At 45.4% G+C, this 12,134-nt stretch overlaps 1 protein-coding gene across 1 annotated transcript in view; it reads left to right on the forward strand.

The window, feature by feature from the left end:
* Nucleotides 1-12,134, forward strand: part of Pbp49 (proximal sequence element A Pbp49) — a 184,734-nt gene that overhangs the window by 126,244 nt on the left and 46,356 nt on the right. Inside the window, exon 8 of the mRNA XM_068377505.1 lies at nucleotides 1,147-1,267. Within this exon, the coding sequence (XP_068233606.1) occupies nucleotides 1,147-1,267 (121 nt within the window). The remainder of the gene's footprint in view (nucleotides 1-1,146; nucleotides 1,268-12,134) is intronic.

Raw genomic sequence — 12,134 nt, forward strand, 5'->3', positions numbered from 1 at the left:
ACCTGAAGCTCTTTACACATACTGGCCCCGCCATCACCTTCCCCCAGAACTCCTGCCATAATTGCAAAGTAATGATTGTTTACTAGTGCCTATGTGAGTAGGGTGGTTGGTCTACCACCTCCGCTAACTAGCAGGGGGTAGTTACACCTTGCAAAAGCTTCAGCGACTGGTTTCAGCTATTACTGAAATAATACTCCTATGTAAAGAACTTCAGGGTTGTACAATTAGGAAAAATGAAAAATATTCCAAATCTGTAATTTTTTTCAAACAATGTTTTGATTTTCCCCTTTAGTAATTAAATCAAGCTTCAAAATCCAAAGTTCACTTATTATAAAGCCTTTTTACACAATATATGGTACTTACATGATTAAAGTAATACAAAAAAAGAAATGGAATAAACAGAATAAATTAATGAAAATTAAATTTGACTTTATTTGTAATAAGGAGAGTTAAGGGTTTAAGTGAAAGGCTGACTATTTAAATCAGACACGAGCACATCACTCTAAATTTCAATTTATTTCTCTTCACAATTATACAGTTATATGAAAATTAAATTTGACTTTATTTGTAATAAGGAGAGTTAAGGGTTTAAGTGAAAGGCTGACTATTTAAATCAGACACGAGCACATCACTCTAAATTTCAATTTATTTCTTTTCACAATTATACAGTACTGTGGTTATCACAATGTTTCATTCTGGCGTATTATTATAACTATCCTTATTATCCAAGTTTTTTAGTAGTATATAAAAGTAAAACAAAATAGATATTAAGAAAAGTAACTGCAATGTTTTGTAGGTGTGCAATGGGAAGGAGCTTCACAATACCTTAGTAATTTACCATACAGTAAAACCTTTATCTGATCAGGCATTATGCTGCTTGTGATACAATGTTAATGACAAGGGTTCTATAAAGTTGAGGTTGCCCATTTGATCTGTAAATCATCATTCAATTTTAGGTTTAAAGAATTTTCTGAAATATTGTTTACACGCCAATTTGTTGGAGTTCAGATATGTTCAATCTCTGGGGTTTTACTCCACTGAAAATGTAAATGAGTTAATACAGTAATAAGTTTCATACTAATGTATATAATAGAAGGAGGTATTTTAATATTTTTAAATAAGACCTGAACATTTTTTTTTTTGTAGGTATGCTATCCATCTGGTTTCTTTTACATAAATGGCGTATTCTATAATGATGTTCGACATCCAGAGGCCAAGTTATATAGTGATAACATAATTAAATGGAGCAAAAAGCATTCAGAAATAGGTATGTAAAACAATGTTTTAAAGTCACAATGTATTTTTCTTACAAAACAGTTAATCATCTGTAACCTTACTATAGTGGGCAGGGAATAACCAGTCTTACAGGATTGAAAGGCCTCTACAGTACATGCTCATGCTGGTTTATGATGCCATCTTCTCTCGTAAGTCTTTTTGCGACAAGAAACGAGTCTTTTGAGTACAGGAAAAAAGGCACCCAATTTGGGATCAATGAGTTTAGGTGAAAAAATGTGTCTTGTAAGTAAAATATTGTTTCATCACTATCCAGTTCACCATACAATGTATTGATAGCAATACAGGAGGTAGGACAAATTGTATCATACCTGATAAGTGAAGCATCTGGTAAAGCAAATACAATACTGATGAATTGGAGATGCCTCCTATACAATGGATTATACTTAGTAAGTACCATGTAAGAGAATTAAATATATTGCTCACCAGCAACCAGAGGTATGAAGATGGGTAACCTTAAACCCAAGTCTCATGTGAGGGTCAAGATGATTGGAAATGAAAGCAGTGATGCTCTGAACAAAGGACAAGAGATATATTCCTTCCACGTTTGTAATAAGACTTGCCGTAACAATGAGACCCAATGAAAAACATCAAAGATGTTTATGAATGACTGCTCAAAATAATATTTAATACTAGAGTCACACCTCAATGTTCCTGAATTAAGAAGGGCAGAAATATCCAAATGATAATCAAAGTCCAAAGAAGAGGAAGGAAAATGCATTTTGTTTTTCTTCACCTTCAAATATAACAAATCAGACTACTGTATACCCCTTTAGTTGTCATGTGTAGACAAAAAATCTGTATTCTTGTACATATGCATCCTTGTGATACCTATAAGAAGGAAAGGTCTAGATTAAGTAGAGTAGAAACAGAATTTTGATTAAATTTATTAATTTGATGCTCACATTTGAGTCACATTGTTAACATCAAAGCATGAACTTCTTGACCTTGAAATAAAGACCTATCTTTTCGTTCTCTACCCCTATATCTCTCCCCTCAATGGACTAACCACTTTGCTTTTGTACTAATACTGGAGGAAAGAAACTGTTGTATAGTCACCATGAAGCTCTCAAGCATCAGTACATCTAAATTGTTCATTTTACGAACTGTAAATGGGGAAGGAGAGTGGGTGGTTGGGTTGATAGATATTGTTAAAATTAATTTACCCAAGACAAATTGCTAACCGCCACCAGCCACCCGTTGCGATCTACCGCTAGAGAGTTATGAGGCCTTTTGACTGGCCAGACAGTACTACATTGGATCTTTCTCTCTTGTTACGGTTCGTTTTCCCTATGCCTAAACACACACACACTGAATAGTCTGGCCTATTTATTACATATTCTCCACTGTCCTCATACACCTGACAACATTGAGATTAGCAAAAATTCTTCTAAATCCGAGGGGTTAACTACTGCACTGTAATTGTTCAGTGGCCTCTTTCCTCTTGGTAGGGTAGAAGAGACTCTTTAGCTATGGTAAGCAGCTCTTCTAGGAGAAGGAGACTCCAAAATCAAACCATTGTTCTCTAGTCTTAGGTAGTGCCATAGCCTCTGTACCATGGTCTTCGACTCTCTTGGGTTAGAGTTCTCTTGCTTGAGGGTACACTCAGGCACACTATATTATCTTATTTCTCTTCCTCTTGTTTTGTTAAAGTTTTTTATAGTTTATATAGGAGATATTTAATTTTATGTTACTCTTCTTGAAATATTTTATTTTTCCTTAAGTTTCCTTTCCTCACTGGGCTATTTTCCCTGTTGGAGCCCCTGGGCTTATAGCATCCTGCTTTTCCAACTAGGGTTGTAGCCTAGCAAGTAATGATAATAATAATAATAATAATCATTCACTTTTTCATTACCTAAAATATATCTAAACCAATTTTGAGGAACCTAAAATGTAAATTACGTGCATTTACAGATACAGGTCCACCATTTATAGGTTGGCACTTTTGACTCCAGAGCCTAACCTAATTGGCAGTTTTGTAACACCTTAGATTGGCTAATAATATACATCAATATACAGGTACTGTAACTTGTTTATTATACATATCCTCTATATCTAAACAGTGTTGAACTGTAATAAAACTGAATTAGACATCAAACATAAGGAAAGTGACTGAACTGAATACAGCATGATAAAAAATCAAAACTGCATATCATCTGCATTAGTTAACATGATTTGTCTTCAACTGTGTGATACAGGCATGTAATTAGTTTGTGGTCTTTCTCATTTAGGCTAAAATATTATGCTAAACTTGATTCAGCGAAAGAGAATTTTTTGCCAATATGATGCAACAGACCAGAAGTTTTAATCTGTTATAGTTAGGATGTACCGGTTTTTAAAAAATCTTATGTTTGCGAACGTCAATTTTTGGCTAAGACCATATATGCTAAATCTCACCCAGATAAGCACCAAAGGGTTAAGGAAACAAACATTTTGGTTTCTTCTGCCATACAGTATATTTGTATTGTATGGCCCCTGAGATAGAGAGAACAGCAGATGAAATTGATTGCTGTGTTTTTGTTTAAGTTTCTTTCACCAGCATGATGCAAGGAACTGCTCACTACAATTAACAATATAGTGATGTTTATTTCATTCTTAAAGTCAGGGTTATTAAATATAACAGTATATAGTTAATACAGTTATTTTAGATACAGTTAATTTAGTTTAATTTAAAAAATTGTTGGTGACGATGTCACTATTCGACAGATTTACCTTATATTCTCATGGGAAAAATTTGCTTTACAGCAGATTTCCTGGAACGGAACCTGTCATTAAACGAGGAGCACTTTGTATTCTAACATGTAGTGGATATTTCATTAGTTTTGATATGGTATACAATGATTGATCCTGATCACTTAGTTGTAAAACTTATGTCAAGGAACTGGGAAATGCATCAGCAGTTGCAGGATTACGTTTGAGTGAAATGGATGGGAAGTCCAAATTGCCAAAACAAGCATTAAAGTAAAAGTTTGAATTACAGGAAGGAATTAGAAAAAGTCAAAGATCATTCTGAGGGATTCAGTTATCTTTTGCCCTTTGGCTTTAAATCCATCAGAATCAACCAATTCATAAACTTTATTTGTTCCGTAACTGAAAAGACGAGCCATTAGAATTTTAACGAGGGTTCACTACCCCCATCGCTAGTTAGCAGGGGGGGTTAGGGAGGGGTAGCTTGCTACCTCTCCCCCCTCACACACCTGTTTGCTGAGCTCTTTTACTTTGGCTCGGGTGGTGATCGGATGTGTCCGCTTTCACCCTCGCCTCTTTGACAGCCATTAATGCTTTTTGTCTTTTTACTTACCTTTTCTTATACTTGTAATATATATATATATATAAACATTCTTTATGTTTATGTATATATTTGTGTATAGAAAGGTAGTAAGTTTTCTTTTCAGTGTTTGTGCTGTGTGTGTTATGTATGACAACGACACCTGCGTAGTGCAAGGCCACCACGGTTCCATGTCGTGGGGTACGACCTCTCCCTCTTGATCCATCGGTTTTTCCTTCGGCTTTGCCGTTAACTCGGCCGCCGTGGGGAATCGTCATCGCTGGATTTTCTTCATTCATCTATTATCTTCGCTGTTCCTCCTTTCCTACAGGGAACTTGGATTCTCAGCGAAGGGGATGTGGGAGTTTAATTTGACTACGGTCTCTCTTTCTACTCGAGGTCGTTCACCTCTTACTACTATTACGTACTATTACGGAAGCTCCTTTCCCGTTGCGGGTTGGGTTGCTATTCCGTTTATTTGTCTCAATTATTTTAATGAAATCTAATTGTATTTTTAACTTTTCAGCTTCTCTTTGGAGAACACTTCCCTTCGGGGGTCAGTGGTTCTTACTATTTGTGATCATCTTATAATTCTGTTTTTGTTACAGTTCTCTGCCCTCCCCCTTCTCCTGTGAATGTCAGTGGGGGAGGAGGGGGCATACTTAATTTTTAATTCTTATGTTTTGCTTTTCCCTCGGGGTTACTCTTCGGAGTTCCTCCCGGGGTAATTTATGTTAAATAATTATTTAACTTTATTTTCCCAGTTAACCATGCAGTTTTTCTTCGTTTGACTAAAGTTTGCCAATGAAGCAGAGCTGTCCTGTTTGTGCCTGGGGAGTCTGCTGTCGCTGCCGTCTCTCTAGGACATCATCATGGGCGTTATCCCTTCTCTTAGAAGTCCTCCCGTGACAACTGTCAGCTCTTCAGTTCATCTTAGAACGCTAAGGAGGTTCGCCTCCAGGGGTAGGTAACTTCCCTTCCGAGGGAGGTTCCCTTCCCAGGTGTGAGAGCTTCCCCCTGCAGAGGGGGAACTTCTCATACCTTAATAATTCCTGGATGGGTTTTCCTGGTCCTCAGGCGGTTATGCTCTTGGTGCTGAGCGACCGCACTTGTAACCATGCTCAAGGAGCTGAGCGGTTGCAAGGCTGGGCACATGAAAACTTCAGGTGGCTATGCTCTTGGGGCTGAGCAGTCACATCTGCAGCTATGCTCAAGGGGCTGAGCAGCTGCAGGATAAGTCTGGTGATCTCTCTCGTTCGCGAGGGAGGCCACTCTTATTTTCCCAGTTAACTATGCAGTTTTTCTTCGTTTGACTAAAGTGTACCAACGAAGCAGAGCTGTCCTGTTTGTGCCTGGGGAGTCTGCTGTTGCTGCCATCTCTCTAGGACATCATCATGGGCGTTATCCCTTCTCTTAGAAGTCCTCCCGTGACAATTGTCAGCTCTTCAGTTCATCCTAGAACGCTAAGGAGGTTCGCCTCCAGGGGTAGGTAACTTCCCTTCCGAGGGAGGTTCCCTTCCCAGGTGTGAGAGCTTCCCCCTGCAGAGGGGGAACTTCTCATACCTTAATAATTCCTGGATGGGTTTTCCTGGTCCTCAGGCGGTTATGCTCTTGGTGCTGAGCGACCGCACTTGTAACCATGCTCAAGGAGCTGAGCGGTTGCAAGGCTGGGCACATGAAAACTTCAGGTGGCTATGCTCTTGGGGCTGAGCGGTCGCACCGGCAGCTATGCTCAAAGTGCTTAGCAGCTGCAGGATCAGTCTTGTGACCTCTCTCGTTCGCGAGGGAGGCCACTCTTAAGGACTCCTCTTCGGAGGATTGCTCCTTATAGGTCAGCTTGCTGATCCAACGGCCCTAAGGGGCGCCATCACCAGTGTCTTCAAGTCTCTTCTACGAAGTGTTCACCTCTCTCGTTCGCAAGAGAGGCCACTCACGGAGACCCCTCTTCGGAGGATTGTTCCTGAATAGACCAGCCATCTCCTAGACCTGCTGACCTGCCGTCTCCGTTCCTGGCTGCTGACGCTGTGGGCGCCCACGCACCCTGTTATCCAACGGGCACCGATCCATTCGGGAAAAAAGGGGCTTTCTCACATTGTGAGTAAGTCCCTTAAGCGCCAGGTATCCCCTGCGCGCCAACGTTCTCCTGCGCAATTGTGCGCAAGCGCTTGCCTGCTGTTCCTGCTGTTCCTGAGACTGCCTTCCAGAGACATCCTGTTCCAGGGACTGCGCGCCAACGTTCACCTGCGCATCAGCGCACATCAATGGAGTTTCCTGAGATAGCGCACAGGCTCACCAGTGATTCAGCCTGCGAGTGTCTCCTAGTCTCTTCTGCGAAGGGCACCTCTCCCGTTCGCGGGAAAGGTCTCTCATAGAGACCCTTCCTCGGAGTATCAAGCAGATCTTCCAGTGTTGAGCCAGCTGACCTACCGATCTTCCAGCTCAACCTTGCACTGCAACGAAGGACTTCGGCTCTGGACTCTGAAGCAGTCCTGCCTACGGTCTTCATCGGGGGATGACCGCCCCTTTTTAAGGACACATCCCAGTTCCTGATGGTCCTGTCAGCTGACCCTGCATCCTAGCGCGTGCCCGTGCTCGCCGATGATCTTCTAACGCCAACGATCTTCGTACGCGCAAGCGCCGACGATCTTCTTTCGCGCGCAAGCGCCGACGATCTTCTTTCGCGCGCAAGCGCCGACGATCTTCTTTCGCGCGCAAGCGCCGACGATCTTCTTTCGCGCGCAAGCGCCGACAATCTTCTTACGCGCGTCAGCGCCGACGATCTTTAAGCACCAACGATCTTCTTTCGCTCACAAGCGCTGACGATCTTCCTACGTGCGTAAGCGCCGACGATCGTCCTTGCGCTGGCACCGATGGTTTCCTGCGCGCGCGCCAATCTTCTACGCGCGCAAGCGCCGACGACCTTCAAGCGCCAACGAGCTTCTTACGTGCGCAAGCGCCGGCGATCTTCAAGCACCGACGATCTTCTTACGCGCGCAAGCGCCGACGATCTTTTTCGCGCGCGGGTACCGATGGTCTCCCACGCGCGCGTCAATAGTCTTGCGCGCTCGCGCGCACCGATGGTCTTCCGCACGCGCGCCAACAAACTCCTACGTGCTGCAGCACGCTCCAATATTCTGGTCCACACGGGCTCTTCTTTTGATCCTGCACATCAATATGATTCCTGTGCACTCTATGAAGTCTCGCCCGCACGCACGCGAGCCCAGGGTATTCAAGCGCGCCCGCGTCAGCGCTTCGACAGTCATTCGCGTGCGACCCCCGGGTATTCCCCATCGCCCCAGCGCGCTCCCCAGCGCAATCACCAATACCCTTCCCTGCGCGAGGCTGCCGGACATCGCGTGGTAAAGGCGCCATCGCCACATTTCCCCCACCCCCAAGCACAGAACAGCACGCTTGCTGGTGGGGGGGAAGGTTCCAGAAAGGCCCAGGGACATGCCTTCCTTATCTTTTTACAGGCGATTTCCCTTCCAGACGGAGTGTCTGACAGCGCAGCCATCAGCCGGCAGCCTGTTTTGGGACTCTAATCAGAGCGGTAGCACAGGCTTTTAAGCTGTTCTCTCTGAGTTGAGCCACAAATCCTTGGCTACATCCACTCCCCCGATGAGGAAAAGAGGAGTTTCGGACGAGGTACTTCTACGAGGTCGTAGCTGTCTCCTCGTAAGTCTTCGAGGCAGGCACTCTCCCCCCTCAGACTTTTCTCCCTCACCTTCGGACGAAGTTTTCTTGCCCTCAGAAGAGTCACGGGAGGTGAGACGTTTCCCCAATCACACCATTAAGGGAAACCTCACCTCGCGTGGTAAAGTCTTCTCGAATAGGGGTGGTGGAGAAGAGCCTGTCTCCGTCGTGGTTGGAGTCCTGCATCCCTCCAAGGAGGGAGTCAAAGGACTCCAAGACAGTAACGCGAGTCCCCTAGCACCAAAATCTACAGGCTCAGACATTCTTTCGTTATGAGAACGAACCTGTTTGAGCCTAAGGACGTGAAGCAGGCGGCTGAGAGGTGTAGGAAGTCATCAAGACTCCCTCCTATATGGGGCTTTGACATTCAATCCCTATAAACCTACAGCACCTCAGCAACCACATCCCACCAAAACAACGGCAGCTAAGACAGTGGGGTCTAAGCCCTTTCCGGTCAAGGACAAGAAAGGCAATTAGTCCCCCAGGGGAGGGAAGAATCCTAGAAGGAGCAGCTGAGGCCGCAAACGCTAGGATTGCCAGTTCCCCTGCATGTCTGCCAGTGGCGGGATACTTACAAGGTTGCGCAGACAGGTTGCGGCAACTCAGGGCCGTTTCCTGGACGATTTCCGTAATCAGTCAGGGATATCGCGTCCTGTTCACAACACCTCTACCTCCCCTGAGGATGAATCCGGTGTCATTTAATACCCTTGTCATGGGATCAGCAAGGCGGCGAACTCTGTGGCCAGAGGTCCAGATTAAAGCATACTTCGGTCAGCATGGAGACCGCAGACACAGTCAGTCTGGCAGTAAACCACAAGACTTCTTGTGTATTCTGGACCTGAAGGCCGTGTACTTCCAGATACCAGTCCATCCGTCTTCAAGGAAGTACTTAGGATTCAGCATAGACTACAAGGAGTACCAGTTCAAGGTGCCGTGTTTCGGTCTCTCCACAGCACCACAGGGTTTCACCGGACTGTTCACCCTAATTTCATCATGGGCACTCAGGATCGGCTTCCGTCTCCTCCATTATCTGGATGACTGCCTGATCCTAGCAGACTCGGAGTCATTCCCTCTTTGTCACCGAGACAAACTTCTACGACTTTGCCAGGATCTAAGGATCATGGTAAGTCTCGAGAAGTCAGCTCTGCTGCCCAATCAATGACTGGTTCACCTAGGCATGATTATAGACACCAATCTCCATAATGCCTTTCCATCAGATGACAGGATAGCAAGGCTGAGAAGAGTCGCAAGCCCTTTCCTCAAATGAGAAGAGCTTCCAACCCAATTGTGGTTACGTCTCCTTGGTCACCTTTCACCCTTGGCTCGTCTAGTTCTCTATGGTCGCCTCAGGATGAGGTCTCTTCAGGGGCGACTCAGGTCCTGGTGGAATCAAAGCTGCGATTCCCCGGACACCATGATCCCTATGGATCCTGGGGAATGGACAAATCGCCAGTGGTGGGTGACAAGCGAGAACCTACGAAGGAAAATGGATCTTCTCTTTCCAAGTTGTGTACCACAGGACCTCAGGCCTGTGGTCAGAATCAGAAAAGTGCCGCCATATAAATCTGCTAGAGATGAAGGCCGTCTTCCTGGCCCTTCAACAGTTCCAACAAGGACCTGGCGGATCACACTGTGGTGTGATGAGCTACTTCACCACAGTAGTGGCTTACATCAACAAGCAAGGAGGTGCCTTTTCAAAGCAGCTATCCCATCTCACAGTAGAGGTACTGAGATAGACCGAAGTCCACTCGATTCCTCTATCGGCTGGCTTCATCCCAGACAAAGGGAATGTGCTCACCGACGGTCGAAGCAGAGCTTCTCATATACTGTAATGAGTACCGGGTGGTCCTCGGATCATCCAGTAGCCAACAAAGTCCTGACTTTGTGGGGTTACCCGACTCTGGATCGGTTCGCTACAGCGCTGACCTTCAAGCTCCCGCTGTATTGCCCCCCAGTCCCAGATCCCAAGGCACTCTGGCAAGATGCCTCCCAACAACGGTGGGACAGCACTGACGTGTAAGCTTTTCCCTCGTTCTGTCTGATGAGGAGGATGCTCAAGACCAGAATATCGGTCAATCTCTCGATGACCCTTTTGTGGCTCCTCACGCGGAATGGTTTCCGGACCTTCCGCAATTCCTAACGGAACTTCCGAGAGAACTCCCTCTACGGCACAACCTACTTAAACAACCACATGCCAACATCTTTCACAAAGCCGTAGCTTCGCTTCGACTTCAAGCGTGGAGACTTTCCAGCATCTCCTCACTAAGAGAGGATTGTCGCAACGAGTTGCGAACGGGATATCTGGACACCTGCGTAGATCATCCGCAGGGGTCTTCCAGGCAAAGTTGCGAGTTCCTGTGGTTGGAGTCATGAAGGGTATCTCTCCACTCGATACCACTATTCCAGCAATAGCGGAGTTCTTCGTATATTTGCGGGAAGAATGCGCCTTTCAGTCTCGGCAATGAAAGGCTATCGCTCAGCCTTAAGTCTAGCCTTCAGGCTCAAAGGAGTGGATATTTCTCCCTCGCTGGAACTTTCCCTACTCAGACGAAGATATGATCTTACCTGCCCTCAGTCGGAAGTGAGACCTCCTCCATGGAATATGGTTCGAGTTCTCAGGCCTCTTAAGAGACCTCCCTATGAACCATTTCGCCAGGCTTCAGATCGCCACCTAACTTGGAAGGCGGTGTTCCTACTAGCATTGGCCTCGGCCACGCGAGTCATTGAACTTCATGGTCTCTCGTTGACATCGCTTATGCAAGAGGATGAGGGGAGGTAACGTTCATATTCATCTCTGAGTTTGTGGCTAAGACACAGAATCCGGGAGTGCCGGATCTTCGATTCGTCTCTTTCCGGATTTTGAGTCTTCGTTCTGTAACAGATGACCCAGACCTTCCCCTACTGTGTCCAGTAAGGAGTCCGAGGTTATATCTCAAAGAACAGCTGCATGTGTCCCCAAGTGCAAGCTTTGTTTGTGAGCACTGGGAGAACAAAGAGGAGGGTCACCAAGAATACCATCTCGGCATGGATTCGTAGGGCGATCCATTTGTCCCTGAATCCTGACCCTCCTCCGTCATGTCGCCTTAGAGCGCATGATGTCAGGGGCGTAGTTACGCCCCTGGCCTTCAAGAAGAACTTCTCAGTGACGCAGGTTCTACAAGCAGGAGTGTGAAAGTGTCAGACGACCTTCACAGCCCACTACCTGCAAGACGTGACCCACAGGAGGCTCGATACATTTTCTATCGGCTCTGTGGTGGCTGCACAACAGCTGGTTTAAACCTCAGGCTCCTTAATGGACAAGTAGCCCTCAGCATTGTTACCCGGTTTTAGTCTGCACGAAAAAAAAGTTAGGTCTGGCCCATATTCTTTTCTTCATCCTCCCCTCTCTTGGGGAAAGCAGCATCCTGGGTCCTCTGCACAGCTGACCTCAAACCACTGCGGATTAACCATGTTTCCTTGTGTTCCTAGTACTAAGTTAAGACTGTCACGTCTCCATACCCTGACAAGGTGGTATTGGGAAAGTCCTAGCCTAAAGTTTTCCATCTAAAGAACTTCAGGTCAACTTCCTAGGACGAGTCACACATAATCCTTCACACTCAGCTTATGTAGGCCGCAGCCCTTGCATAGCAAAGGTGCGAGCGAGGTGCAGGGACTCTATTGTTGAGTGCTGACACACTCGGATAATGAGTCCCCTGGCAAAGCCAAAAGCCAGTATGGCTGGGACTTCTCCACCCTTCCTAAGGGTTGCGTCAACCATATCAAATAGCATGGTTTGTATTTCAGTTACGGAACAAATGACAAATTCGGAGATAATTTGTATTTTTCCTAACTATACAAACCTTAGCTATTTAATCAAACTTGCCTGCCAGCCCTATCCCCC

Source organism: Palaemon carinicauda, chromosome 7, assembly GCF_036898095.1.
Source record: "Palaemon carinicauda isolate YSFRI2023 chromosome 7, ASM3689809v2, whole genome shotgun sequence".
NCBI classification, from domain to species: domain Eukaryota; kingdom Metazoa; phylum Arthropoda; class Malacostraca; order Decapoda; family Palaemonidae; genus Palaemon; species Palaemon carinicauda.